The following is a 27,966-nucleotide window of genomic DNA, read 5'->3' as shown; positions in this document are numbered from 1 at the left end:
GAGCTTCACGTGATCTCATCCAATATTTACGGTCGATCAGTGCGCACGGGCACTTCATTTGCGATGCCTGTTATTTTCCTGTGAAATTGCATTTTAACAAAGGTTAGTTCTTATTCTTATTGATATAAGTACCAATTCTATTATTGATTAAGTATATTGTTTAACTGATATTAACGATTTAATTTGAACGAGTTTTTTTTGACAAAGAGGAAAATCAAAATCATTATATGATTTTTATAGGTAATTGATTACAATTTAATTGCAGTTAAGTAAATACATGTAAATTTAATTTAGTTTAGTATTTAGTTTTAAAATTAGAAATTAGAAGAATTATTGGACGAATGTACAATTTATACTAAGTACATCATTAGTAACATAATGTGTGACAGATTTGATTACCCTCCTATTAGGTTATGGGAGGTTTACAAATATTTACGTAATTTATGTATGTAACCAGCCGCCAAAGTGCAAGGCCACTTTATTAATTAATTCATTTTATTTCATTTATTCATTCATTATTATATTCATTTTTATGCCCAAATAAGGCACTGACGGATGTTTGTGTCGAAATGCCCTAGTTAGGAGGAGACTCACAAATAATTTAAGTGTGCTTTTAAATTTCATTTTTTATTTCAGATGTTCCACAGAAGTGTCGCCTTGGCACTTCTGCTTCTGACGTCATGCGAAGCGTTTCGGTTTCTCGTGGTGTTCCCCATGGCGTCGAAGAGCCACAGCATACTAGGCCATGGCGTAGTCAACCATTTGCTGCAGGCTGGACATGAGGTACGTCATTTTCGTTTTTCAAACGTTTTACCTTAGCTGCTTGGCATTAAATGATAATGAAAATAAAATACGGTAAAAACAACAGATATCTTCAATTAAGAAGCAAAGATATATGTAACTCCGTATAAGATAAATAAAATCTAAAGAAAAAACGTGTCTCGGAAATCAAGAAAAAGTTATTCTCGAGTAAGTAGATGGTGCCACACCTTTGGCTTATGGTCACGGAAAGACTTTCCGTGATCACAGCTGGTGTAACTCAGCTGCTCTGCCGTGTCACGCCCAACTCCGTTAACTCGAGTTACACGAGTTATGGATAACCAGTCAAATCGTCTTAAAAACCATTAAATATAAAGATTTTCAAAATGTTCTTTTAGAAGATATATACAGTGAAACCTGGTTAAGTGGGACCTGGATAAGTGAGAAACCTCTATAGCTGGGACTCATGGTGCGGTCCCGACACTTTAGCATTGAATTACCTCTGTTACTGAGAAAAAACGAACCTCTATAACTGGGATTCGTTGTTGTGATTTTATAGTCATATTTACCTCTATAATTCCAGACCGCAATTCGGTTTTATTCTCCCCTGTTTGAAATTGTAAACATTTCAATAAAACTTTGCTTGACCTCAATATGGTTTGAATCGCAGTCTCTAAACTTTCTCAAACGATAAATTTGACGATTCCAAAACAAATATTCAGCTGAAAACAACGGCTATTTTTAAAGTTAACTTTAACGAGTTTGAAGGAATAAGTTGGGAGCTCTCCGGTACTCGGCTCATGGTCGAAAGAGGAAATCCCTGGAATGTTTGACGTATGAACCTTGGGTTTATTTTAACTAGGTTATGCATTTGGTAGGGGGAATTTAATAAAAAATTCGCCAAAATTTTAAGATAAATCCCCAGTAGTGGACATTGCTCAATTAACGATTAGTTGGCAACTTGGCACGTTCAACCAAATTGATTAGAATAAGAGCGCCAGACGGCAAGCAGGGTGTCAATTATCTTTATCTATCACAATTAGAGTATCAAGCAACAAGCATTATTAGTAGTAATGACAACGTGACAGACCTTGCGCACGTGAGATGCGCTGAGAGAGAGACGTTACGTCCACACAACTCTATTCTCCCCGGCTTGTCATGTTTGGGATAGCTTAGCAGATCTTACAAATTTTAAAGATTTTATAGAAATAGCAAGGCAAATTTGTTTGCTTTCTCAATAACTGTAATTTATACGCTCTGTTACTGCACAGTGCACTGCCATCCATTCTTTTTTTATCTAAATTATTATTAATTATTCACTTTCATTTATTTATTTTTCTTCTTAGGCTAGGTCATTTATAACATGAATATAAAAGTAAAATACAAAAACACATAAAAAACAACAAAAAATAAGTATAAACACATTATAAAAAACCTAACCTAGGGTGCCGCCAGCAGCGGGGCAGGGCCCAAGCTGCCAGTGGTCAGGGCCGCAGAGAGAGGAACCGGCGGACTATCCGCGCCGTGTCCAAGATCACCGCCTTCTGCATCTGACCCTTGATCCAACCACCTAGCGAGAGTCTCTCAAGATGATTAATTTATTATTATAAAATTAAAGTGCAGTCTTCCTGGCGCATTACATGCATGGTTACCAGAGCTCGGATAGGGTGAGCTATTTGCCTTATATATGACATAAGACATGTCAAATTATAAGGCAAATAGCTCACCCTATCCGAGCTCTGATGGTTACACTACTTGTGTTCCATGCCGTGCAATACAATTGCGTGATACCAATAGATCAATTCTCGAATATAGATTTGACTTATGAGATTTCGTATTGAAATCACCCAGGGCCAGGCGTGGCTCACTCCGCGACTTCGTCGCTTTGCTACAGGTAGCTAAAAGTACATCCGTTCGACCCCAATTTTGGGGTTTGCCATAAGCCGCGCGTGGCGCTGCTGTCGCCACCTAGCGGCCATATCTGTGCTGATCGTGACAGACGTGTTTTGTTAGAGAGTGAGTCTTCTGTACCTAGTACTATTATTGATTCTGTGCCAAGGCGTAAAAAAGATAATCAGAATAAACTGGAATCAGATTGAGACTCACAGAATGCAAGCCGAGGTAAGTTCTTATTTTACGCGACCGCAACCAGGGAACGAGCCCCACTTGGCCGCGAGAAGTTTTAATTAGATAGTTCGGAGCGCATCCCAAACCTGTATTACACTACCGACTCGCCTAGATAAAATCCGTGTTTCATACATAGCTGATGTTTTAACAGTTTTAAACAGTCAAATTAAAGGAATGTTTAAAATTAGACTACATAATCCACGCTGCGTTAAGGTATTAGAGAATAAATATAGACATATATATCTATATACAAGAAGTCTGTGCCCAACAGTGACTTAGATTAATGATGACGATGACCATAGCTATGCACATCTTTTTTTTTAAGATTTTTAAACTATTATAAGTCAACATTTCAATTATAATAATGTATAGGCTTTAAAAAAATGTGTTGGTTAACTAAAATCTTACAATAATAAAAAAAGTCAAGCGAAACGGCATACGAGTAGATAGATAGTTATAGTTCATAAAAATCTAATTTCATAAGAGGAAAGTGGGGACTACGTTTGTATGGAGAACCGGTGGTACCTTTTTCCTCTTAACATTCTCCTTTCCAAAAGTACGGATTCGTACCGTTAAACTAAATGAAGGGTTACATACTTTGGACTTATGGTCGCTCTTATTAAGTAAGTTGTATGCAAAGGGTCTAGCAGGCTAAGCTAACAAGAAGTGCCCCCAACGACGGATTTGGTCATTCTTTCAGGTGGTGTACTGGCAGGTCCTAAGAACTCTCTATGCTTAATATCAGTCCTCGATCTTCTTTTGTTTTCGAGTTATTCAGGATAATGTAAAATCATCAGTGTATCATTGAAAGTGTCATATTTTGTAAACCGTTCAAGTTAGATTAACCAAACAAAATTATATTTGACAACAATAAAATAGACTACAAAATGAATATGTTTAACCTGCATCATGTCCTTATACTTCATTATTAAAAAAACATTTTATTTTTCTTCTCACTATTTTTTATACTATTCGCGGAGGTACACCTACAAAAAAAATATGCATGAGTAGCCACTAATACCCACTATATACACATATAAAAATATTTGCATAAATCTTCGTGCGTCATGTCAAAAAAAAAACATTATCGAACAAGGATCTCGGAAACGGCTCTAACGATTTCGATGAAATTTGCTATATGGGTGTTTTCGGGGGCGATAAATTGATTTAGCTAGGTCTTATCTCTGGGAAAACGCGCATTTTTGAGTTTTTTTATGTTTAGAGCCGTTTCCGAGATCCTTGTTCGATAATGTTTTTTTTTTTTTGACATGACGCACGAAGATTTATGCAAATATTTTTATATGTGTATATAGTGGGTATTAGTGGCTACTCATGCATATTTTTTTTGTAGCTGTACCTCCGCGAATAGTTAAAAAATAATGAGAAGAAAAATAAAATGTTTTTTTTTATAATGTAGTATAAGGACATGATGCAGGTTAAACATATTCATTTTGTAGTCTATTTTATTGTTATTTTAAACTTTCGCGTTTTGAATACATATTAACTCACATTATAGACGGGTCTAACGCGAATTATATTCAATTACCTTTATTTACCGACGTTTCGACACAGGTTTCACTGGTCGTGGTCGCGGCTGACTGATTGTCCCAGCAAAATGTCAAAACAGAGATTTGTGCATCTACCCGACGAAAAGTGTATGGAAAAGTTTGGGGTAGACATCACATTTTCAAACCGCCCACCACACATAATGTTAATTATTGTCAATAGTCCGACACGCAACACTCACAATATCCACGCACCCGTCCGAAGATAGATCCTTTGGCTTTAGCTTCTGTATCACTGGTTCCCAAGTTGGCGATAAGTTGAAACCATCCTCCCTATTAAAATTCCTGGGGTGTTTCTTAATTTCAATTGCTTCTCGCACAACTCGAGGATAATAATGGCGTTCAGTGGAGACAACTTTTGGTCTATGCAACTCAATCCAGTGATTTGTGCCAGATGTAAGAAGATGTTCGGCGATTGCGGATTTGTGTAATTGGCGATTTTTAACTGCCGCTATGTGCTCTTTCACCCTCTCTTGCACGCTCCGTTTAAACGTCGAAACGTCGGTAAATAAAGGTAATTGAATATAATTCGCGTTAGACCCGTCTATAATGTGAGTTAATATGTATTTTATTGTTGTCAAATATAATTTTGTTTGGTTAATCTAACTTGAACGGTTTACAAAATATGACACTTTCAATGATACACTGATGATTTTACATTATCCTGAATAACTCGAAAACAAAAGAAGATCGAGGACTGATATTAAGCATAGAGAGTTCTTAGGACCTGCCAGTACACCACCTGAAAGAATGACCAAATCCGTCGTTGAGGGCACTTCTTGTTCGCTTAGCCTGCTAGACCCTTATGCAATTAAATGTTTTGTGTTTCAGGTCGTACACGTCACTGCATTTCCACGTGACAAGCCAGCGCCAAAACTTAAAGAGATAGTCGTTCCTAACATCTTCATGGCAATTGCTAAAGAAGATCCAGCAGGATGTAAGATACAGTCATATCTACTCAATAATTTAGAATAATAAAATAGCCAAGTAAGGTTTACCATAAAATAGGCCGCTGCTGCTGAATACCTTATCAAGTTTCCAAAATGAAATGACATTATATTGCATAAGAGATAATAATGAATAACGTAACTTGCATATTATTTTGTATGATTAATGACTACAGGACAATTGATTAAATTTTCCAGAAAAGGAATTTACTTTCATCTTCTAATACTAATAAATTAATGACAACACATATATTGGGGATTTAAGATTGTATTATGTCTAGTAATTAATAATGATATGTTTTTTTGTTTGTTAGTTGGTTTGTTTAGTCATTAATTATTGTATATACTTGGCCATTTATCTTGTACCGTAATGTATACTAAGTAGATACTTTTGTAATTTTCCTGTTTGTATAAAATGTACTTAAGTACCTGCTCTTTATACGTCCAGGCTGTTTAATCTGTAAACACCTACAAAGGACGAGTATCTTGAAAATAACTTCTCTCCAGTTCCCAATCTGATTAAATACTTGTTTAACATCACAACACAACATACAGCAATAAATATGCATATCACGGTATCGCCTCTTGTCAGGTACCTACCTACATAAATAGTCTTTGTGAATTACCAGGCACTAGTCGTAGTTAAGTTACATCCCATTAGTTTTTTGCATAATCTTTTGAGAATTCTTCTTATTATGCTAGATGATTCTAGATGTAAGCTGACTCCCCACTGATTTTGATTTATAATTGCTAAATACAGCAATAATTGCACATTATAATAATCTCTTGCATATTTACGATACATTATGTACCTTAAAATGTGCCTACATTGCTCCCCAATGGGTAATTGTGCTCCATGCAACGGTTTTTATATATGAAAACTATATCACAACCTCATTAAAAGTTACAACGTGATACTGAACTCTTAATGAGGTCTAATTTAAATCGGCATATATATATATATCAACATACTACCACAATATAATAATATTAAAATTATAATCATGGATTTTGGAGCGAAGTAGGCACCACTAGGCACATTGTACGGTACTTAAGATATATAATGTTCTTTGCGTGATTTTGACTTTAAAGGCGGTTCCACCAGCGTGCGGCACAAGCATGTTCAATACAAATATGCTTGTTCCGCACAGTGCCGCAAACTAGTGGAATCCCGCCTCAAGAGAAGTGTCATGAAGTGCAGCAGCATCAGCATCATTCAACCGTAAAACTTTGACTTTTTTCAGTCGCAGCCTTCAATTTGCAAAACATAGCTAACTCGGGAAACCCCGCTGACTCATCGTTTTTCTTCAACATAGTGTTCAACTTCCACAAACTGTTTTTAGAAGAACCAAAGATTGTAGAGTTTCTCAGTGATCCACAAGAGAAGTTCGATGCAGTAATTATCGAATGGTTCTTCTCTGATGTAATTGCCGGGTGAGTAAAATGAAATTAAACGAAATTTATTAATGTATGCATGAACTTTTTTTAAAAAGAATTTGAAAGTCGTAGAGTTTACAGAAAAATTAAACTTATGAGACCTATTTTTAGGGTTCCATATTAAAAAGGTAAAATTATTCTTGCTTATTAGCGCGACTCTGTCCTTCCATTCTGATTTTTACATCTCTAATTTATTGTTTGTAATTTTGAATACATAGTTATAAACAGGGCAAAACCAGACGCATTGAAAGTGTTTTTTTTTATTCACTATGGAATTGAATATTGGGCAAAAATGCAATGAACGCGCACTTGACCAGATTTTTTGTTGCATTTCAGTATTGCTCCTCTATTCCAATGTCCGTTGATATGGGTGGGCCCCACGGAAGCCCACTGGCAGGTGTTGAAGCTGGTCGACGGAGTTACCAACCCGTCGTACAACGCTGACGTATTCTCGACGAACACACCGCCTCTAACCTTCTGGCAGCGAGTCCAAGAACTTTGGACCATGCTCAAAAAAATTGTTACGACCAGGTATAAAATTATTGTAGATAACATAAATATGACATAAGGATATTAAAATTGTTTTATGGAAGCGTGAGACTGCCCGACCACAATGATACCGCGTTATCTTGAAAACCGTGAGGCACAAATTCATGGGATTAGTAATACTAAATAACACCTATTAATAATGAAATTTTGCATTAGCAAAATTAAAATGTTGTGGTTGTGGTCGGGTCAGAATTCCAGTACCCCCGGTACGTATGCGACACAAAGTCGTGGGATTTGTAGCAATAAAGATCACCTAAAATATGACGAATTTGTGCATTCACTAAATCTCATAATCGTATTGTAGCCAGACCAGGAACATGACACTTATTTTTTTCTTTATAGAAGAAGAAGATTAGGTAGGCCCTAAATATTAGACCTAGGTATTAAATAAGAAAACGCAAAATATTTAAGAATAGGGAGCGCCCATAGACATAAATAAGTCTATGGGCGCAGATACAGTATTTAAATATAAATACATATATTAATTACATATGTATTTTTCTTAGACATTTTATAATTAGACATTTTCCTGTTGTTTAGTACACACCTACCTACATTTACCGTTATTATGTTAATCTTATACAATGTTTTCCTTATTTACAGCGTCTTTATTACCCCCAAAGAAAAAACCTCATACGATTCATTTTACCCAAAAATAGCTGTTTTACGAGGGGTACAGATGCCTTCATACGACGAAGCTGTATACAATGGATCAATTCTTTTACTGAACTCGCATCCGTCTATTGGGACTCCGTTTAATTTGCCCGAAAGTGCAAAATATGTGGGAGGATACCACATTGATAGCAAAGTGTTACCTTTGCCAGAAGTAAGAACCCCTGCTATTTAAAAGTTAAATTATAATAATTGTATGTGCATTAGGCACGAGGTTGTTTTCAGTTTTGTTGAGAAAACTGGTGTTGTTTTACTGTAGGTATGGCAGAATTTAAAAAGTGACAATTTAATTATGTACTATGTCCTATATGTCACGCTTTATAAGTTTATATCATGTTTTATAAATTGTGTTTTAAATTACTTTAGTTTAAAAAACTACATATATTCGATTTTTCACAATCATACATGCAGCGAAAATCAAAGCACAATATGTGCAGGTTACTAACAAAAATGGATGTAATTGATCAAACAATAATATATTCTTCTTATATAATTATACGTTCATAAGGCACAGATTCTAGAAGTTCCCAATCAGTGTTCATCAGTTTTAACAAATTTCCGGAATATCTGAAAACTTGTAATCAATGTGAAAGTAAATTCTGATTTAATAACGTGTACAAATATCTCTGCAGAATTCCGTGCGTTATCATATTTTTGAAAGAAATTGCATTACCCCCGAATGCTTCCTGGAATACATTGCATTTGGAATATTACGAATACGTAGTCTGTTAACGAACACTCGTCTCGCTTGGCTGAATTGAAATACCAAGATTTTTTGTTCTGTATAAGATGTGCACATTTGTGAGTCAACATGGAATTGACGGGGATCTAAAAACATAGATAATGATGGTTTTTAGGGTTCCGTAGCCAAAATGGCAAAAACGGAACCCTTATTTTCGTCATATCCGTCTGTCTGTCTGTCCGTATGTCACAGCCATTTTTTAGCCACAAGTACTAATTAGTAAAATGTAGGTCATACAAATTTTACAAAAAGCCAACAATTGACAGCTTCTAAATCTAAAGATGTTATAATTATGATATGTACTTCACTGCAGAACCATTTTCCTTTAACGTTTGCTCACTCTTTGACTAAGTAGGCTAGTAGGTACAGGTCCGTAATTAATAATAAGTCATTGCAAACGGTACTTGCATATTTATGATTAAGATTTAATGCTACATAGTTGGTTAAGCTCCTCTACCTACTACAAAATAACGACGCAATAAGACCAATTACTTGGTACTAAGTATGTACTACCTACCCATGGTATGCGGATTCACTGAAGCCATTTATCTAGCTTACTACTACATATTACTAAACTATATATTCTACTCACTTTTATTAGGACACACAAGAAAATTTTATTTCATCATTAGATAATTCCAATATTAAAATTGTAGTAATAATATGTACATTCCAGTAGGTATCAAACATTTGTCTTGCCATAACGTTGGAATGATGCGATCGCATTCAGGTACCAGGTATTCTGAGTACCGTTCCCTGAGGGGTCGTGCAGATCATCGCACTTATGCTATTTAATGTGGCAGAGAGCCCGCTACTCCCAGAGGTATCTATTGATCGCTGCTCAAGGAAAAGGAAAATTTTGTATTCCAGTAAACATTAATTTGCCCCTACAATCCCCCAAGGTTCGAACAAAGAGATAGAAGTACGGAATGCGGTAATTGTTTTTAAAATTCAGCTCAGCATGGGAAGCTGTCATAGGCAAGCTAGTGAGATGTTGCTCCTGCAATCCTTTGGGACCACGTAGCATTTCTTTTCCTATTGCAATTTGAGGAGCTTTGCCAAATTTAGATTTACGTGTCTTTGCACCATTTATGAAAGAACATAAACCTATGGAAGATTTCTATCTAGACGAACGAACGTGGTCATCCTTTTAGGTGCTAAATAGGGCATGCTCCCGGGAATTCCCGAGACTGATTTTTCTCGAGAATTCCCGGGAACGGGCACTTTCAGCCAGTATCGGAACTGGAGACAAAATTCCCGGGAAAATATCGAAATTTCGGGAAATTTATAAATGATATGTTATATCGATTTATGTCTAATTGCGAATTGGCTACAAGCCGAAATTATGTTGTACATATATATATATTTTTCTAAAACAATACTTTGTTCAACAGAGCAATGGTATATGACTAAGTTTTCTTCGACTGGTTACATTTGTAACCGATTAAAATCCAGTTTAAGTGACAGAGTTTAGATGCGATCAGTTATTTACCCTCATATTACCAGCAAATGAGAGCTAGAGGAACAGCCACACGAATGGAACGTCAGTGTCATCTGTCCAGTCCACAAAAAAACCGGGCAAGTGCGAGTCGGACTCGCGCACGAAGGGTTCCGTACCATAATGCAAAAAAAAAAAAACAAAAAAAAGCAAAAAGAAAACGGTCACCCATCCAAGTACTGACCCCTCCCGACGTTGCTTAACTTTGGTCAAAAATCACGTTTGTTGTATGGGAGCCCCATTTAAATCTTTATTTTATTCTGTTTTTAGTATTTGTTGTTATAGCGGCAACAGAAATACATCATCTGTGAAAATTTCAACTGTCTAGCTATCACGGTTCGTGAGATACAGCCTGGTGACAGACGGACGGACGGACGGACAGCGAAGTCTTAGTAATAGGGTCCCGTTTTACCCTTTGGGTACGGAACCCTAACAAAAAAGGCTCGAAAAAGAGATGCTCAAACTATCGAGGAATCGCTTTACTCAATACAGCGTACAAAGTGTTGTCCAACGTACTGCTCAAGAGGCTGGAACCATATTCTGAAAGAATCCTTGGGGATTACCAATGTGGTTTCCGCAGAAACCGCAGCACGACGGACCAGATTTTCTTGCTCAAAGAGATTATGAAGAAGAAGTGTGAGTACGCCCAAAGCGTTCACTCTTTGTTTGTGGACTTCACTAAGGCCTATGACAACATAGATAGGGACGCTCCGTATGCCATTCTTGTAAATTTTAATATCCCTAGAAAACTAGTAGTACAGCAACAAAAGAGAGTAGGATGCGTGTCAGGGTAGGCGGTGAGTTGACCGAGGAATTCAAGGTGATGACCGGTCTAAAGCAGGGAGATGCCTTATCACCCGTGCTCTTCAACTTAGCCCTTGAAAATGTTGTCCGAAAAGTGTTAACATTGGACATAAGGCTGGAATTGAGCGGCAAGCACAAAGTGATAGGGCACGCGGACGACCTGGCTTTATTAGGGGAAAGCCGCGATGAAGTAGTACAGGCAGCCAGTGTCTTGGAGCGAGAGGCCCCTAGGATAGGTCACAGGATTAACCAGTCAAAAACTGAATACATGAAGCTCTACAAAAATACACGAGTTCAGCGCGGAAGTCTCCATGTTGGGGGTAGGAGGAGATCAATATTTGCATCTAAAACGCCATGCGATGCAGCGCAACCCTCCATAAAGTGTTGATGTCCAGGCTTCTCAGCAGAAATACTAAGTTAAGGATTTATAAGACCGTTATCCGACCAATCCTTATGTATGGGTGCGAGGCCTGAACACTAACATAAAAAGAGGAAAGTCAGCTCCTGGTAGCGGTAGCTTTCGTAAGATCCTGGGACCTATCAAAAGAGACAACGGCACGTGGAGGATACGGGAGAACGCCGAAATCGAGGAGTTGGTGGCCGGACCCAATATCATCGGCGAAACGAAATCCCACAGACTTCGCTGGTTCGGTCACCTATTAAGAATGGGAGAGGATCGGGCTACCAAGAGGGCATACCTGGGAAGACCGACTGGTGGCCGCCCGGTAGGTCGGCCCAAGTACCACTGGGAAGACAGTGTGGAAGCAGATCTGTGTCAGCTGTAAGCCGATAATTGGCAGGAAACGGCGCAGGATCGGGAAAAGTGGCGTGCTTTCGTTTCGGAGGCCAAGACCCTCTTTGGGTTGCTGAGCTGTCTGAGTCTGAATTTTACTATTGACATTATAGATAGGTATATTTTAGTCGAAATAAAAACCGTTAAGTATGATTTAGTTTAAAAACTAATAGAAATATTAATTAATCATTTGGTTATAATCAATTCAATCAAAATGTTTTAACTTTTTTAATTTTCCCGAAATTTCCCGAATTCCCGGGATTTCTCGGAACTGGTCCTGACCCAATCCCGGGAAATTTGAAACCTTTCCCGAGACTGATATTGCATGCCCTAGTGCTAAAGTTAGCTGACGAAGTTTAGTTTAAAAATGAACGAATAGTGCCTCTTTTCGTCAAGATTTCATCACGCAAATATTTGGTTGTAAACGCATAATTTGTTTGAGATATTCACCAAAGTCAATAAATCGATTACTAACGTTGTAATGATACTGATGAAAAGAGTAAAAGCCTTGAAATACAATAAATCTATTAATAAGTATCAGTGCGTTAATAATATTTATGAAATATATATGTAATTATAACGTATGCCTTGGAATAATTCACCTACTTACAATATAGGAGATTACGAAGATCAAAAGTCGTTCCAGCTATTTTCCCCGAGGTTTATCACTCACCCGTATTTGAATAACAATCAAAAACATAACTCTCAATTAACAACAATATCATATCAATTAAATATGCAGTAGGTAGTGCAAAACGAATACAAAGCCGAAACGAATGTTAGAGAACAACCCAAGCGGCATATTTCATAAATAAAACATATTTTTCAGGATCTCCGAAAGTTGATGGACAATGCCAAACACGGGGTCATATACTTCAGCATGGGCTCAAATTTGAAGAGCGTCGACATGTCAACAGCGATGAGAGAGTCCCTATTACAAATGTTTGCGAAGCTCAAACAAACAGTCATATGGAAATTCGAGGGCGAACTCGATAATGTTCCGTCAAATATTCATCTCGTCAAGTGGGCACCGCAGCAGAGCATTTTTTGTAAGTAAATGGACCTTGTGTTTTCATGATAGAGGTCGTTTTGCATTATCTGGTTCAGTCTTAGACCCAAACACCTTGTTTAGAGCGTTCTTTATGGCTGCTTTAGATAGATAAATTTTTTTTAGGTGTTTTCCAAGTATAATTTTTTCTTGATACTCCAGTAAAGTCAAATAACGTGGAATATACTCCCCGAGCCCACCCGGATGCACCCTGTTATTTGTATTACAGGGCTTGTATACAATAAGTTAGAATTTACTGAGGTGATTTTTTGGGCCCCTAATCTGTTAAATAAAAGGTATAGGCTATTTTAAGCAGCAATAACTACTCAGTAGTAGTTATAGGAGTCAGTATCAGTATACTGACTCCTACATATATAAGTGAACTGGAACAAGCCCGTTTAAAAAGCAAATTTAACAACCTTTTATATGGGTCAAATTCATGTAACAGCTCATTCAAAGATATTTACAATAATATGTATTCAACGGAACCTCGTAATGACTACGTTTTGATTATTTCAAATTGTCCTTATTAGTGCTAACATGCTGCCACCTATACATTCTGGCTAGAACACTCGCGGCTTGAATTTCGGCATACAATGTAATGTTCATGGTTTCCCTTGTTAATACGGCTATGTATTACGAATCAACTAGATGGCGCTGATTATCCCTATTTGCAGCATTGGAAAATTCCCGAAACAAAAGCATCTGCTATAAAACAATATTAAATTTTCTACTTACTGTTAATGCAAAATGCGTTAACTATTTTTATCTTCTTTACCTCGGCAGTTTTACCAAACCATGAACAAGTGAATCAGTAAGACCAAGAGTAGATGCACTGCGGCACTATCTCACTTATTTCTACACCACTAGGACGCGTGCACTCCGACAGCAGCAGCATTTAAGACGCTAACAATAACCACTTAGCCTAGGACAATCATAACTATCATAAGAAATGCGAATTTTTAGCTAAGGTAGTGTTTAATGTTGATACTGAACCTAACTACCTACTGTACCTATACTTAATAAGTAAATAAATAAATGCATGTACGTTTCAGCTCATCCCAACCTAAAGTTCTTCATAACCCACGGCGGTCAGTTATCCACCACCGAGGCGGTACACTACGGCATGCCCGTGATCGGGATCCCTGTGTTGGGAGACCAGTATGTCAACATGAAAGCAGTAGTGCGGAAAGGATTCGGCATCAAGATCCAGCTGGCCGAGGATATGGCCAAAGATATTTATGTGGCGATCCAGGAGATGCTAGCGAATCCATCGTAAGTTAGGGGTCATCCATTAATTACATCACACGTTTAGGGGGAGGGAGGGGGTCAAGAAAATGCAAAGAATTATATGACAAAGAACAACTCTCAATCTTCAAAAGTGTGACCAAAAATGAAATGCAAGTGTGTACGTAAATTGTCTATGTGAGATCAAAAATAGTGATGTCATGTTACAACATACATATTACTAATCTGTCGATGTTTGATTGCTTTATCGACTACTTTTTCAAATGTGTTATTTTAAACTTTAAAATTCTACGACAATTTGACGTATAAATAACAATTGCACTGCGTTTGCCATCAAAATCGTTACAGACTTATCTTAATGTAACTCTTACTGTGTTGCAAAGTGAAATTATCATGACACGCTAAACATGAACACCTTCAAAAAGGTATAACAATCGTTATTATTTGAAGTCGGTTATAAAAACTAATATCTTAATGATGTCTTGTGAAGAAATAATTACATAGCTATTAATATACCGACAAGTTATCGATACTGTCATATGAACATTTTGTCAAGCCCTAGCGTAAACGAACAGTTTATGTTTTTACACAAAATATCCTAAATTATTGACCAATATGATAAAATATTAGCACGGAACGGAAGAAAAACTTATAATGAACTGTATAAACCGGCTTCTTACACTTTTTACGCTGTTAATTTGCCACAATATCGTTATGAAAATTTCGTTCGGAATATCATAAATCCTCTGAAATGAGTAATTGCTTGGATTATTTGGCCCTGTGACACTGCAATCCGGCACACTACAAGACACCATCTTCACTGAATTACTTTATTTAATACTTTTCGTCCTAATCCGTGTATATTTTTAATTTGAAAATTACCGTGATACGCTCTTGGCCGTCCGCGGCCGTCGTCAAACTCAAAAGTGGTTACGTTTTCTCATTGGTAGTCTGACTCTTTCGCACTCATGGGATGTTCATATACGTGATGGCTTCCCTTTCGCACACTTCAGCTGTCTGTCAAGCGCAAGCGAATCCCAGGTCTATGAGAAAATGTGACATATTGTGACATGGGGGAGGGGGGAGACACAAACTTTGTGACGTCACTTTAACTTCATCAGTTTTAACCGAAAATTTATTTAAATTATTTTATTCTTTGTACATTTAAATAACAAGTTTTTAAAACGATAATCGTTTTTATTCGTTTAACTTTCTTTCCTAAGCAGTTTTGGGTTATAAAATTACTAATATTTATATCGTCAAAAATATTTTTATAAAATATTAATAATACTTAGGTACTTACTTAATCCGATTTGGCGATTTCGTAGAAAAAATGAGACGTCACACTAGGGGGGGAGGGGTTTGCCAAATGTGACCAAGTGTGACAAAGAGGGGGGAGGGGTCAAAAAACCTAGAAATTCGTGTGACGTAATTAATGGATGACCCCTTACACATTTGGACACCGGCCGCAATTTTAATATTAGTGGCTTATAACTGTTGATTAATATTTGGACACGTATGACCAAAAATAAAACGTTTGATGTCGAAATTTTTACTCCAGGAGACACACACTAGCTTGTAGTTGGAAATTTGGGCCTGAGGTATTTTTTTATAGACGATTATAAGTACCTTTGAGAAAAATATATTTTGATATGAAAAAAACAGACATTTGTTTTAGGAGAACCTAGCAAGAATTGTTACTACTATTAACTACTTTAAATATTCAAAGCTTTATTTGTTTAGTTTATATTTTTAGGAAATTACTACTATAATAATGTAGTACAAATAGAGTCTGTGCGGAAAGAGAAGAGTCGTGGCAGAAACGGGAACTAACATTTTAAATTTTATATGGCAATCAAACCTTTGACACCTGTCTTGTAAAAAGTAAACAAACTTCTGTCAATGTATATTTTTATTAACAAAAACCGCAAGTTTTATGTATAAAATATTTTCAAAACACGATAAAACCGTACATAAAACCACAAGGAAAATTATATTTAACATTGTTCGGTTTCGTCAACGGGAAAAAAACGGCTAAAAGCCGACTATCGACTTACAAAAAGTCGCGGAACGTGTTTCCGCTATTCGCGGGTATTGATGTTGTATTTAATATTAAATAATTACCTATTTAATAAGCCCCCTAAGTAACTTGTCTCCGGTACATAATCGGTAAGTATATTCATTCAAAATATATTAGTTTTCATAAATATGCAGGTCATTCATGATCTTTAAAATAACTGACAAATAGTCTTGATACTTGCCATTTTATGCATATTTATATGTAATTTCTTTTTCAGGATTGTGTAAATATACCTACGGTATCTCGAATAAAAGACCGCTAAGTAGGTGATATGCAAGAATTCGTAATCTACGCGCCAGATTCAAGCACATCGAGTTCAGATGAAGATAGTTCTATGAGTGTCCCTGGTTGTTTTGAAGTTAGCTCAAACATAAGTGACATTGAATATTTTAATTCAGACTTCGATTACAAAGAATGAAACTTTTTCTAATAAAATATTTCTTTATTTGTAAGTTCGCTTACTAGGTTCTGATAAAACTTTTTCTAATAAAATATTTCTTTATTTGTAGGTTATGTTAGTTACGAAATTATATTTCATATTTAGCAGTGACTTTTCGTATCGTGATTGACGGCGTAATATCGTGAGATGAGAGAACCGGACATATCCCAATAACGCCTTCCTACTTATGCACTATTTTTATTCATATTCATATTTATTATTAATAATGTACACATACATTACAAGTCAAGTTAACAATGGGTGAAATATATCCCAGATAAAATTACAGTTCTATTGCCCAATTTCTACCCGATCTACCCGGTTTAAATAACTGTTGGAATGCACAGATTAGGCAGTACATAAATGAGACTCTATCTTGTTTGGTACTAAAATTACAGTTGTATTGGGCAGATTCTTAACTAGTTTTAGCAGTTTTGTCAATCGCAGTCACTTTTTAGTATCTGAGACATAAAAACAAGTGTGTTTTAAAAAGATAACTAGTGCCTGCGCTAAATCAGAGGATTGAGTTGACGAGCCGACACCACCACCACGCTCCGTTTAGTAAGCCGTGGTAAAAAACCGGAAAAAAAGGGATTCAAGTATCATGACCTTTAGTGTCGTACTATAATCACGTGACCAGTGTTGTCAGCATAGCAAAAACCATAAAATAGCACTGGCGCGCCCTCAAATCCCACGACTCTTCTCTTTCCGCACAGACTCTACAAGTCACCTCGGTAAGTGTTTGGCTTTCTGTAAGAAGGTTTATTATTTGTCTCAGGTACAAGCAAAAGGCAAAGGAAATATCTCAGATATACCACGACCGTCCAGTCTCCCCAGGCAAGGAGCTGGTGCACTGGGTGGAGCACGTGGTGCGCACGCGCGGCGCGCCGCATCTGCGCTCCCCCGCGCTGCTGCTGCCCTGGTACCAGAAGATGTACTTAGATCTCATTGTATTAATTATATTAGCTCTTTTGATATTAAGAAGCTGTATTCCGAAAAAATCTAAACAGACCACACTGAAAAAGAAGGAAAAGAAAAAATAGTCATACCTACACTTAATTCTGTAAATAGGTACATTTGTTAAATTAATAAATGCTAATGATCACCAAATTAATGAGTTATCATTTACAATGTTATGGTATAATATAAGTGTCTCATCAAATATATCAGAGAGTAAATAAGCCTTTGATAATTATGGTAACACATTCGTTTGTATTCGCGATTACCTAAATTAGAAGAGCGAAGCAAAATGGGATTAGTGAATCGATTCAATTCAAACCAATGATTGATTAATGAATCAAGTCATGGCCGAAAAGCTGGCCTAGATACCTTACCGCGCCTTATATTTTATTGTTAATTCTTTTTTGTAATTTGGCAAGTCAGACATAGTTTCAGAATTGGCTATAATTAAACATTATTCGAAAATAAACGTATAAATCGTCTGACAAGATCCAAAGTTTATGATATCAATCCAGGGTGTATGATCCAAGTGCAGTATCAGCTTATACTTACTTACGTATGGTATGGCCCTTTCAGCCCGATTTTATTTATTAGACGGTGACGAAAGTAACATAATCTGCTGGATACAATCGCTTTTTCATAATATCGATTAGGTATATTTCTGAAATCACACATAATTACTATACTTAATGTTCGGCCGTTTGTAATAATTGATTTTGGTACCGAGACTCACCATGAAATAGCGTGAATCGAGAGCACGTTTCCGTGAAATTACGAAAGAAAATAATGATGCACTACATATTTACTATGTATTCAACTCCTGCTTACTTCAAATAAACTGGCTGTGGCCTTGAATTCATGCTGTTATGACCCGCGCCTATTATTAGAATCGGCAAGGTCAGTATTCGAACAATATTATTATCTAATCAGACATTCGTTAGACAATTAAGTAATATATATATATTTATTAATTAACTATTATATTAATTTACACATACTTATAGTTATCCTAGTGTATTTTTGTATGATTCACCTTTATTTATTAATAAATAGTAACAATCAGTAACCAAGGCAACTACCGTGCCGCAGAGACGCCTACCAGACCGTTCCCACATAGCGACACTGATAACTATCGATTTAATCTGCTGTTATCTAAAGTTACCTAAATCAAACAGTATCATAACATGTAAAGCTGAAAATATTATTTACAATGATTTTTAAAGTTTTGGTATTTGTGAGTTTAGTGTTATGTGCAGATACGTACAAAGTGTTGGTGTTGGCTCCGACGCCGTTCAGGAGTTTGGGTGTGCTGGGTGAGGCCATTGTGAGGCATCTTGTTGAGGCGAAACATGAAGTAAGTAGATACTTGGTCTAAAAATCCGTGACATATGAATTAACCACTGAAAAAAGACAAAAACCGCAATTATGCTCATTTATTAAGGCCGCCACCACTAAAAACTATACCTCTATGCATTGTATTTATGGTAAATCATACAATAAACTGATTCTGTCGGGAGATTACTGCTTGTCTTGATATGGTAATGTGGTTGGTATTTTTAAGAGAAAATGTCTGAATTGCAATATGTCATCTAGGTATCTTTAGAATATTCTTTTTACTTTATTCTATCACACGCAAATGTATCGGTAATATAAAACACAGGTAAGTATCGCATAAAAATTGCAGGCGTTTTAATTTTAAGTCGAAAATCAAAATCATGAAGCATCACAATTCACATTGTTACACATTGTTACATTCGGGTGCGGTCGTGATTTCGTACCTACCTCATTTATTGGAGCGCACAGAAATGGGGTTACTAATTCAATTCAATCCACTGAATAATGACCGAATAACTAACCATAACTTGCCATAACAGACAAATACCTACCACTTACTTTGTAATTTGCTATAACTCTACGTGTACTGGTAGAAACTAGAAACTCTTTTTCGTAACGTCAAAATCACCTCATTATTGTAAATATATATTAATTAAATTCGGGCAATTGGGATGAACAAATGCAACAAACTATCAACAGCCCGTCTGATTCTAGCCGGGCGTCCCTATACTACATATACTAACTAAATTATCTATATCTATTTCAGGTCACATTTGTCACGGCATTTCCAAAGGAAAATACTAAAAACTATCGTCAAATCGATGTTAGCGATAATGCACTTGCTCTAAGCGGTAAGGGCTATTCAAAATTCTAATTGAACAACATTTTTTTTACATATTATGTAGTTAAAGCCCAGTTAATGAAGTTCTCACCAAATGCAAAGTAACTGCATTTCGTGTTCGCCAATTCGTCATAGCGTTATAGCGCCTAATCTTTGATTTGTTGACACGCCGCGTGTAATATTCTATTATCATAATTATTATTAGCCAGCCTCGCAATTGACCAACATTTAATTTCCAGGTAACGATGATGGTGCTTCATTCACCTTAGCCTGGGTGATGGAAAACCCCCAGCTTATGAACGACATTCGCTATCTGCAAGACGTAGCGTATATAATTGCAAATGAAACATTCCAAAATAAACATTTTTTGACACTCTTACAAGATCCCAAAGAAGAATTCGATGTGGTCATCAGTGAACTATACGAAACAGAGCTATATGCCGCGTGAGTTACAGAAGTCCTACTCCTACTTAAGGGGCCCACTGATTAACAGTCCGCCGGACGGTATCGGCATGTCAGTTAGAACAAAAATTTGACAGTTCCGAACAACTGACAGGCCGATACCGTCCGGCGGACTGTTAATCAGTGGGTCGCTTTAACCTTTCATTTGACATATTTACTCGTTATTTTTACCGGAACACACGATTAGAAATAAACATTCTCAAATTCTAAAATCATAGACTAAAGAGTTATTTATTCTCTATGATATCAACCGGCATTTGAACTTTCGGAGTTTAATTCAATTCACGTTATTTACCAATTAAACTATGTCATTTTCAAATCTCTAAATATCACCTTTTAAGCGTCAGACAAATTAGGTAATTGAGAAGGCCTATTTATAATTTGATGTAGTTTTAATGACAGAGCTTTATTTTTTAAGTTCAGTGAAATAAAATATTTTTAGATTGGCTGCGTTATATAAATGCCCATTAGTCTGGAGTTACTCAATGGGTGCCCATTGGATGGCATTAAGATTGGTCGCAGAGGCCACCAATCCAGCGTTTGCCATAGATTATCTGTCACCAGAGGTACCTCCATTCGACTTTTATGGAAGACTGAACAAGCTTTGGCTGCAGATACAGTGGAGCTATATTAAATGGTAAAACTAAAGATAAACTTTTTACTACCAACTGTACTTTGCTTTTTACAATTCGCAAATCATCAACATTCTAACAAGACTAAAGGTGCAAAAAATGCACCTTCAGATTTCATCAATAAACAGTCTTTGACATACTGTTCCACTTCCATTCAACTTATCAATATAGACTCTGGAATTAATTTAAACATTTTCAGGGCCGAGACATTGCCTAAGGAAAAAGCTACTTACGAGAGATTATTGAAGCCGATATTCGACAACCGAGGGCTGTCTCTTCCAAGCTACGACGACGTTATGTACAACGCTTCTCTGGTACTAGCTAATGACTATAAAGGAAACGGTCTGATGCCGAGTACGCCTCAAAATTTCCAATTTATTGGAGGCTACCACGTGGAAACACCTCCGAAACCGCTACCAGAAGTAAGTTGGTGTTTGTAGATAAACTATTTCGATTATTTTGTTAAACTAGTAGCAAACGGATGTACTTTCCTCAAGGTAGAGTCAACAGCAATGAAAAAAGGGAAAGTACATACTCGTAATTATATCTTATACAGATACGAGGGCACCCTCTTAGTAACTATTAATTCTATGTTGTTTCTACTATCGAGGTGAGAAGGAACCAGTTTGGATTAGGCACTAAATATCCCAACAATACAACTGTACGTTTCAGAATATTCAAGAAATATTGGACAATGCGAAACACGGTTTCATTTACTTCAGCATGGGCTCCATCTGGCAAAGCAAAGACATACCCGTCAACATTATCAACGGCCTGCTGAAGGTGTTTGGCGAACTGAAAGAAACCGTGATTTGGAAATACGAAGATGTGCTACCTAACTTGCCAAAAAATGTTCACATTCTAAAATGGGCACCGCAGCCCAGCATTTTGGGTAAGTTTATAGTTTTAAGGTTAATTAATTAACCTTAAAACTTAACTAAAAACTAAAACTTAACTTAGGTTAATTAATTAATTAGGATTAAGAAGGAATTACATTTAACGAAAAACACTTTTCATTTTATTTTGAAATTTTAAGCGCTTCTTAAGCTACAGAACCTCAGTATCAGCAACAGTTTATCGTAGTGAAACTTTTATTTGGGTTAAAGATAGTACCTATTCGATCATCGTTTATTTTTAAAGAATGCTTAAATATATGATAACTTACACATTATTGCTAATTACTTTGTAGCTCACCCCAAATGTCTGTTTTTCATCACGCACGGCGGCCACTTGTCTGCCATCGAAACCGTCCATTTTGGCGTGCCTACAATAGGGATACCGATCTTTTTCGACCAGTTTATCAACATTAACAAGGCCGTAGCCAACGGATACGCCACTAAAGTGGACCTCACTTACAATCTCCACAACGACTTGAAGATCGCTATTAACAACATGCTTGCAAATTCGACGTAAGTGTACATATGTAAATGTGATTGTCAAATTAATTTTAATACGTATTATAGGTTAAACATGAACTTGTTTACTTACCAGGTTCAAAGAAAAAGCGAAGGAGTTGTCCCAGATATACCACGACCGCTTGGTTCCGCCAGGCAAGGAGCTGGTGCACTGGGTGGAGCACGTGGTGCGCACGCGCGGCGCGCCGCATCTGCGCTCCCCCGCGCTGATGTTGCCCTGGTACCAGAAGATGTACTTAGATGTCGCTGCAATAATCATTAGTGTTGTAGCCACCGCATTTATTTTGTTGATACGATTGTTTAGTCGTAATTCTCGTAAAGTGAACACGGAGAAAAAGCAAAATTAAATTATAATCAGAATTTTAGGACGTATTTGTCAGTACCTACGCGTTTTTTTTTACTAAGATACGAGTATTCTACTTAGGTATAAATATGATGAACACAATTAAATATTTGTTACTGAGTCATGGCTGTTTCGTATTTAGGTACCTACGTATTTATCTATATAAGTAGATATGTATAATGTATATCGTCGCCTAGCTCCCATAGCTCGCCTTGCTTTGTTTCGATCTGTGTAAGATGTGCCCTATAATATATTTATTTATTTATTTATCTTTTATCATCAAAGGCTTTGTCAAACACAAACAGTCCAACAAGGTGGGCCGAATGTCAAAATCGCAGATAATTCTTGCATGAGCATAGTAACAAAAACTACCAATTATAGTCGATGAGTCTAAGGTGACAGAGGTTAGAAGGTCGCGGACAATATATTTTTATTAGCCTGCATACGAAATAAAATAATACCCAATTTATTCATTCCGGCCCAGACCGGCGAGGGCAATTGACAACAGCACGGTTGCGTCTGTGACCCCGACATGTTTAAAGTAACATTATTGTTGTGTTGCCTATCATGTCTCGAGGCGTACAAGATATTGTTGCTGGCTCATATGCCAGTGAGGAGTCTAAATATTCTGGGAGAAGGCTACGTTCGGCATCTGCTGCACGCCGGGCATGAGGTCAGTGTATACTAAGACAGTGTCAAATCAATTTATGAGTTGCAGTCCAGGACGTCTGGCCTTGATTAGAGGTACAGTCAACTGTAAAAATATGAGTTTAGACAACTTACTCAAAAATATGTCCAATAGTTCTTAATTCACTGACATAAGAGTTATGGGACACATTTTTGAGATAATTTTACAGTTGACTGTACCTATGTGCAACAGTTGAAGACTGAGTAAAACTATTTTATGTGTTTTAGTTTTGACAGCATATTCAGTATTCGTTTAATATTATGTACAAAATATAATAAAATATATCAACTTCAGCTGTTGTTTAAAACTGCGGCTACGAAATTTCGCACTTCACCTTCACCTTCTTTACGGATCATAGTGTCCCTATTGTCTGTGTTACAAAATGGCACTAAATACTAAGAGTAGATACTCGTACTGTCGAACTCTTAAGTCCTTACCATTGACTCATTCACTCACGGTCAACCACCACCGGCCTTTGTGACTTAAGAACATAACGTACTTATATACAAGTAAAATATTTTAGAGATTACGTAAATAGATTAGATGTACTTGTACCTACCTATGCATAATCACTGGTCGACTGGTAGAGAATGCCTTAAGGCATTAAGTCCGCCATTTGCCCCGTCATGTATTGTGCAATAAAGATTAAATAATTAAATCATTAATTGTACAATACCTTCAGACAGATGAATAGGTGGGTATGTGTCCATAGTAGGTAATGTAAGTACATACATTATCAAAGTAAATTGCGATGCCATAAAAGGGCTAATTCTTGGTTGTAGGTGACCTACATGTCGGTTTACCCGCCAAAAAACATCCCAGAAAAGAATTTTCGTCACATCGACCTCAGCAGTACGCATATGGATCTTATAAGCAGTAAGTATTATTTTTTGGTGTCCTATATAGCATCAACGTAGACAGTCATGTTAAGTACATAGGTTATCCATAGAAGTTCACTGATGAGTTCCACAATATATAACAATTTCAAAGGAATAGGTTTTCTTCACTACGCATATATAACGCATACGCATAAAAGGCGGTAAATTTGAAAAATGTAGGCGCGAAGGGATATCGTCCCATAGAAAATTTGAATTTCGCGCCTTTTTTTACTGACTGGGTTTGCTTGACCAGCTATATGTGCTTACATATTATTATAACAGCACCATACTTCTCGATAAATAAAAATATTAACAAATCATTCTTTTATTGTGAGGAATTGTTTAGGTAACCTTTGTCTTATAATTTCAGAGGACGATATACTCAACATAGGTCACTTAATACGGCACCCACCAGCTGAACATGCTGACATAGAATACCTACAGAATATGGGTCTTATAACAGCATATACTACATTCCAAAATGAGAAAGTCAAGAAACTTCTAGAAGACACAAGCGAGCAATTTGATGTGGTAATCAGTGAACTTTTTGAATCCGAATTGTACGCAGCGTAAGTACCTATACGATTAAACATACATTTGCGATTATTATACCTACATTATAATATCATTATGGTGCATTGGCACAGAATAAATAATAGTACTAGGTACAGAAGACTCACTCTCTAAACAAGACGCGTCTGTCACGATCAGCACAGATATGGCCGCTAGGTGGCGACAGCGCCACGCGCGGCTTATGGCAAACCCCAAAATTGGGGTCGAACGGATGTACTTTTAGCTACCTGTGGCAAAGCGACGAAATCGCAGAGTGAGCCACGCCTGGCATTGGTTAAGTACCTATACCTAACCTTTATAACAATACAAAGAAAATATCCACAGGTATAAGGTGAACCACCGTCAACGTCATATAAGGCAAGTTTATTCATTATTATCTCTAAATTGCAGATTAGGCGCTCTGTACGATTGCCCGTTCATCTGGGGTTACTCTATGGGCCCGCATTGGCTGGCCCTGCGGCTCGTCGATGAGACCACCAACCCTGCGTACGCGATGGACTACTTGGCGCCTGACATCCCACCGTTCCGTATGTGGGCACCCCGGCTATTAAAGCTCTGGACTCAGATCAAATGGTTCTTTATAAAAATGTACGTAAAATTTGCTCCATGTAGATGGCAACCAGCCGAGTAATTTACTAATTTTCAAAATACTCACGCATAGTAGGTCGCAGCGTCGGATATGGAGTCAAAATAGTGTCTCACTCACATAATTATAATTATAACACAAAACTCAAGTTATATTTTCACAACAAAAAATATTTTCAAACACAACTGATACTTAACATTCTCTTTGAAACTGACACTGACATGACAGTCCCGGCCAAGCAGCTATAAAGAGGTCGTCGTGTGATGGATGTGATAGTCATTTGTATATCACCAAAGTATCACGGTCGTACAACTAAAGGCCCAGCATTGAAATGTTTCTTCATTTACGAGTACTGTATTGGCCCTAATATAGCGGCAGCTAACATATAAACATATTTAGCCAAATAAAATAAAACCATACAACTGCGAAAGATAGGCTATTACTGGACACTAGAGAAAGTGGCCCGTAAGAGAGCATCGAACCCAAGAACTGTGTATCACCCAAAGAGATAATAAGTATATTAGGTCTCACCAATACAGCTGTCAACGTACTTCGATCAAATCCCAACCCCTGCTTTAGGAAAAGCAATTAAAAGCAAATTTGTAGATAGCGCTGTCTGGATTCCATACAAATCATACAATAAGAGATAGAGAAGCGGGTCTGTGACGAAAACAAAATATAACAACGCTCATTCTCTGTAGTGTTTGTCCGGAAAGAGAAGAGTGGAATGTATGGGACCCAAACATTCCACGACTCTTCTCTTTCCGAAGAGACTCTATCTCCTACATATTTAAGTAATAACGCATACTACAAATTGTTGTCAGTCATGCTAGTATTATCAAGTTATCGTCTACAATCAATCCTTTTATACATACAGGACCAACATTATACGCCAGGAAAGGACTTTCTACAAACAGTACTTTGAACCAATCTTTGCTAAAAGAAATAAGCGTCTACCTGAATATGAAGATGTAATCTATAACGCTTCTATGGTAATGTCGAACGAATTTCCTGGAAACGGTTTGATGCCAAGCGTACCTCAAAACTTTAAATTTATAGGGGGTTATCATATCGAGGCACCCCCAAAACCACTACCACAAGTAAGTACCTACTCAATGATATTTGTGAAAGGTACTAACTTACTAAGTAATTATAGTTTTATTAAGTAAGAAGTTTATTTTCCTGATTAGAACTTAAAATTCAGCCCCAAAGAATTTAATATATATGACGTAACCGTTTTTTCATGTATTTAATCAAGAACTTTTCAGGAAATACGTACAATTTTGGACAACGCCAAGCACGGATTTATTTACTTCAGCATGGGTTCCACTTGGAAAAGCAAGGACATACCAAAGGAGGTCACGAAAGGTCTCCTAGAAATGTTTGGATCTTTAAAAGAAACTGTCATATGGAAGTATGAGGAAGATCTGCCAAATGTTCCAAAGAACGTGCACATTTTGAAATGGGCACCACAAACTAGTATATTAGGTAACACAAAGTACTAAATTAAGTACCTACTAAATTTAGTTATTTCTCCTTTATTCACCGTCATTTTCAGTAAGAAATGTTACTCACACCAACATCATTGATACAAGTTACTTTGACTCCACGATATCTCGACGCGTTTCAGACTCCAGCCTTCAAAAAGGGTTAATGGGTGGGGGGATAAGGGGGTGGGTGGTTATATTATAGGTAAAATTGTAAATACCTATGTTTTGTTTTCAGCTCACCCGAATATTCTCTTCTTCATCACACACGGAGGCCTACTATCTTCCATTGAATCCGTGCATTTCGCAGTACCAGTCATCGGTGTACCCATATACTTCGACCAGTTTATCAACATTAACAGAGGGGTGGAAAGGGGAAGCGCCCTCAGGGTGGACTTGTCAATGAATTTGCCTAAAGACCTGAAAGTTGCGATTGATACGATGGTTAAAGATAAAACGTAAGTTTGCCTGATAAAACACTATGTTCTTATGAAAACTGGGTATAATTGCCTATTCTTCATATCCTAAAGATATTGGTAAAATAACCATGTAGTGTTCTGTTTCTACTACTACCCTCGTAGAGGATCGAAGTAGACGGGGCTAATTAGCTACACAATCATTGCCCACATCATCTGTTGTAGATGCTTGTTCCGGCGCTTGTGCGTTTATGGGGTCCCGCATCGCCGTTGATAACTATAGCAGCGCAGTCCTATAGCAGCGCACTCGCAAAACCCCTTGAAATCGTGGAGATACCACCAATATTATTTAAGTATTTTTTCTTTAGATTCAAGAAACGTGCAGAGGAAATATCCCAGATATACCACGACCGTCCAGTTTCCCCAGGGAAAGAGCTGGTGCACTGGGTGGAGCACGTGGTGCGCACGCGCGGCGCGCCGCATCTGCGCTCCCCCGCTTCCCTCATGCCTTGGTGGGAGAAAATGTTCCTCGATGTTATTGTTTTCATTATAATAGTCAGCATGATTATTGTATACTATGTCAAAAAAACAATAAAACACGTTTTTGGGTCCAAATTCGTAAGCAAGAAAAAGAGGAATTAA

At 37.1% G+C, this 27,966-nt stretch overlaps 2 protein-coding genes across 2 annotated transcripts; both read left to right on the top strand.

The window, feature by feature from the left end:
• LOC134666658 (uncharacterized) lies at positions 1–27,966 on the top strand. Its single transcript, XM_063523918.1, has 24 exons — positions 1–102; positions 637–783; positions 5,283–5,388; positions 6,643–6,832; positions 7,172–7,366; positions 7,988–8,210; positions 12,723–12,942; positions 13,997–14,216; positions 17,487–17,750; positions 18,908–19,022; positions 19,770–19,854; positions 20,084–20,288; positions 21,138–21,360; positions 21,611–21,830; positions 22,128–22,347; positions 22,430–22,595; positions 23,205–23,369; positions 24,167–24,260; positions 24,633–24,831; positions 25,226–25,423; positions 26,299–26,521; positions 26,690–26,909; positions 27,147–27,366; positions 27,693–27,966. The coding sequence occupies exons 2-24, from the start codon at positions 637–639 to the stop codon at positions 27,964–27,966; spliced, it is 4,392 nt and encodes a 1,463-aa protein (XP_063379988.1). The 5' UTR covers positions 1–102.
• Positions 18,729–22,700, top strand: LOC134668215 (UDP-glucosyltransferase 2-like). The gene is made up of 8 exons (XM_063525721.1): positions 18,729–19,022; positions 19,770–19,854; positions 20,084–20,288; positions 20,749–20,943; positions 21,138–21,360; positions 21,611–21,830; positions 22,128–22,347; positions 22,430–22,700. Exons 1-8 carry the CDS (start codon positions 18,879–18,881, stop codon positions 22,698–22,700), a joined length of 1,563 nt encoding a protein of 520 aa, XP_063381791.1. The 5' UTR covers positions 18,729–18,878.

Source organism: Cydia fagiglandana, chromosome 1 (assembly GCF_963556715.1).
Source record: "Cydia fagiglandana chromosome 1, ilCydFagi1.1, whole genome shotgun sequence".
Classification (NCBI taxonomy): Eukaryota; Metazoa; Arthropoda; class Insecta; order Lepidoptera; family Tortricidae; genus Cydia; species Cydia fagiglandana.
Note: the sequence above shows the minus strand (reverse complement) of the source record. Positions and strands in the feature narration are given on the sequence as shown.

Excerpts from the sequence above, each read along its gene's own strand:
- LOC134666658 (XM_063523918.1), top strand. The coding sequence starts at position 637 with ATGTTCCACAGAAGTGTCGCCTTGGCACTTCTGCTTCTGACGTCATGC. Across the intron at positions 19,023-19,769 it reads TTGTTGAGGCGAAACATGAA|GTCACATTTGTCACGGCATT; the intron begins GTAAGTAGATAC and ends TATCTATTTCAG. Across the intron at positions 26,522-26,689 it reads CCCCAAAACCACTACCACAA|GAAATACGTACAATTTTGGA; the intron begins GTAAGTACCTAC and ends AGAACTTTTCAG.
- LOC134668215 (XM_063525721.1), top strand. The coding sequence starts at position 18,879 with ATGATTTTTAAAGTTTTGGTATTTGTGAGTTTAGTGTTATGTGCAGAT. Across the intron at positions 20,944-21,137 it reads CAGTGGAGCTATATTAAATG|GGCCGAGACATTGCCTAAGG; the intron begins GTAAAACTAAAG and ends AAACATTTTCAG. Across the intron at positions 21,831-22,127 it reads ACCGCAGCCCAGCATTTTGG|CTCACCCCAAATGTCTGTTT; the intron begins GTAAGTTTATAG and ends ATTACTTTGTAG.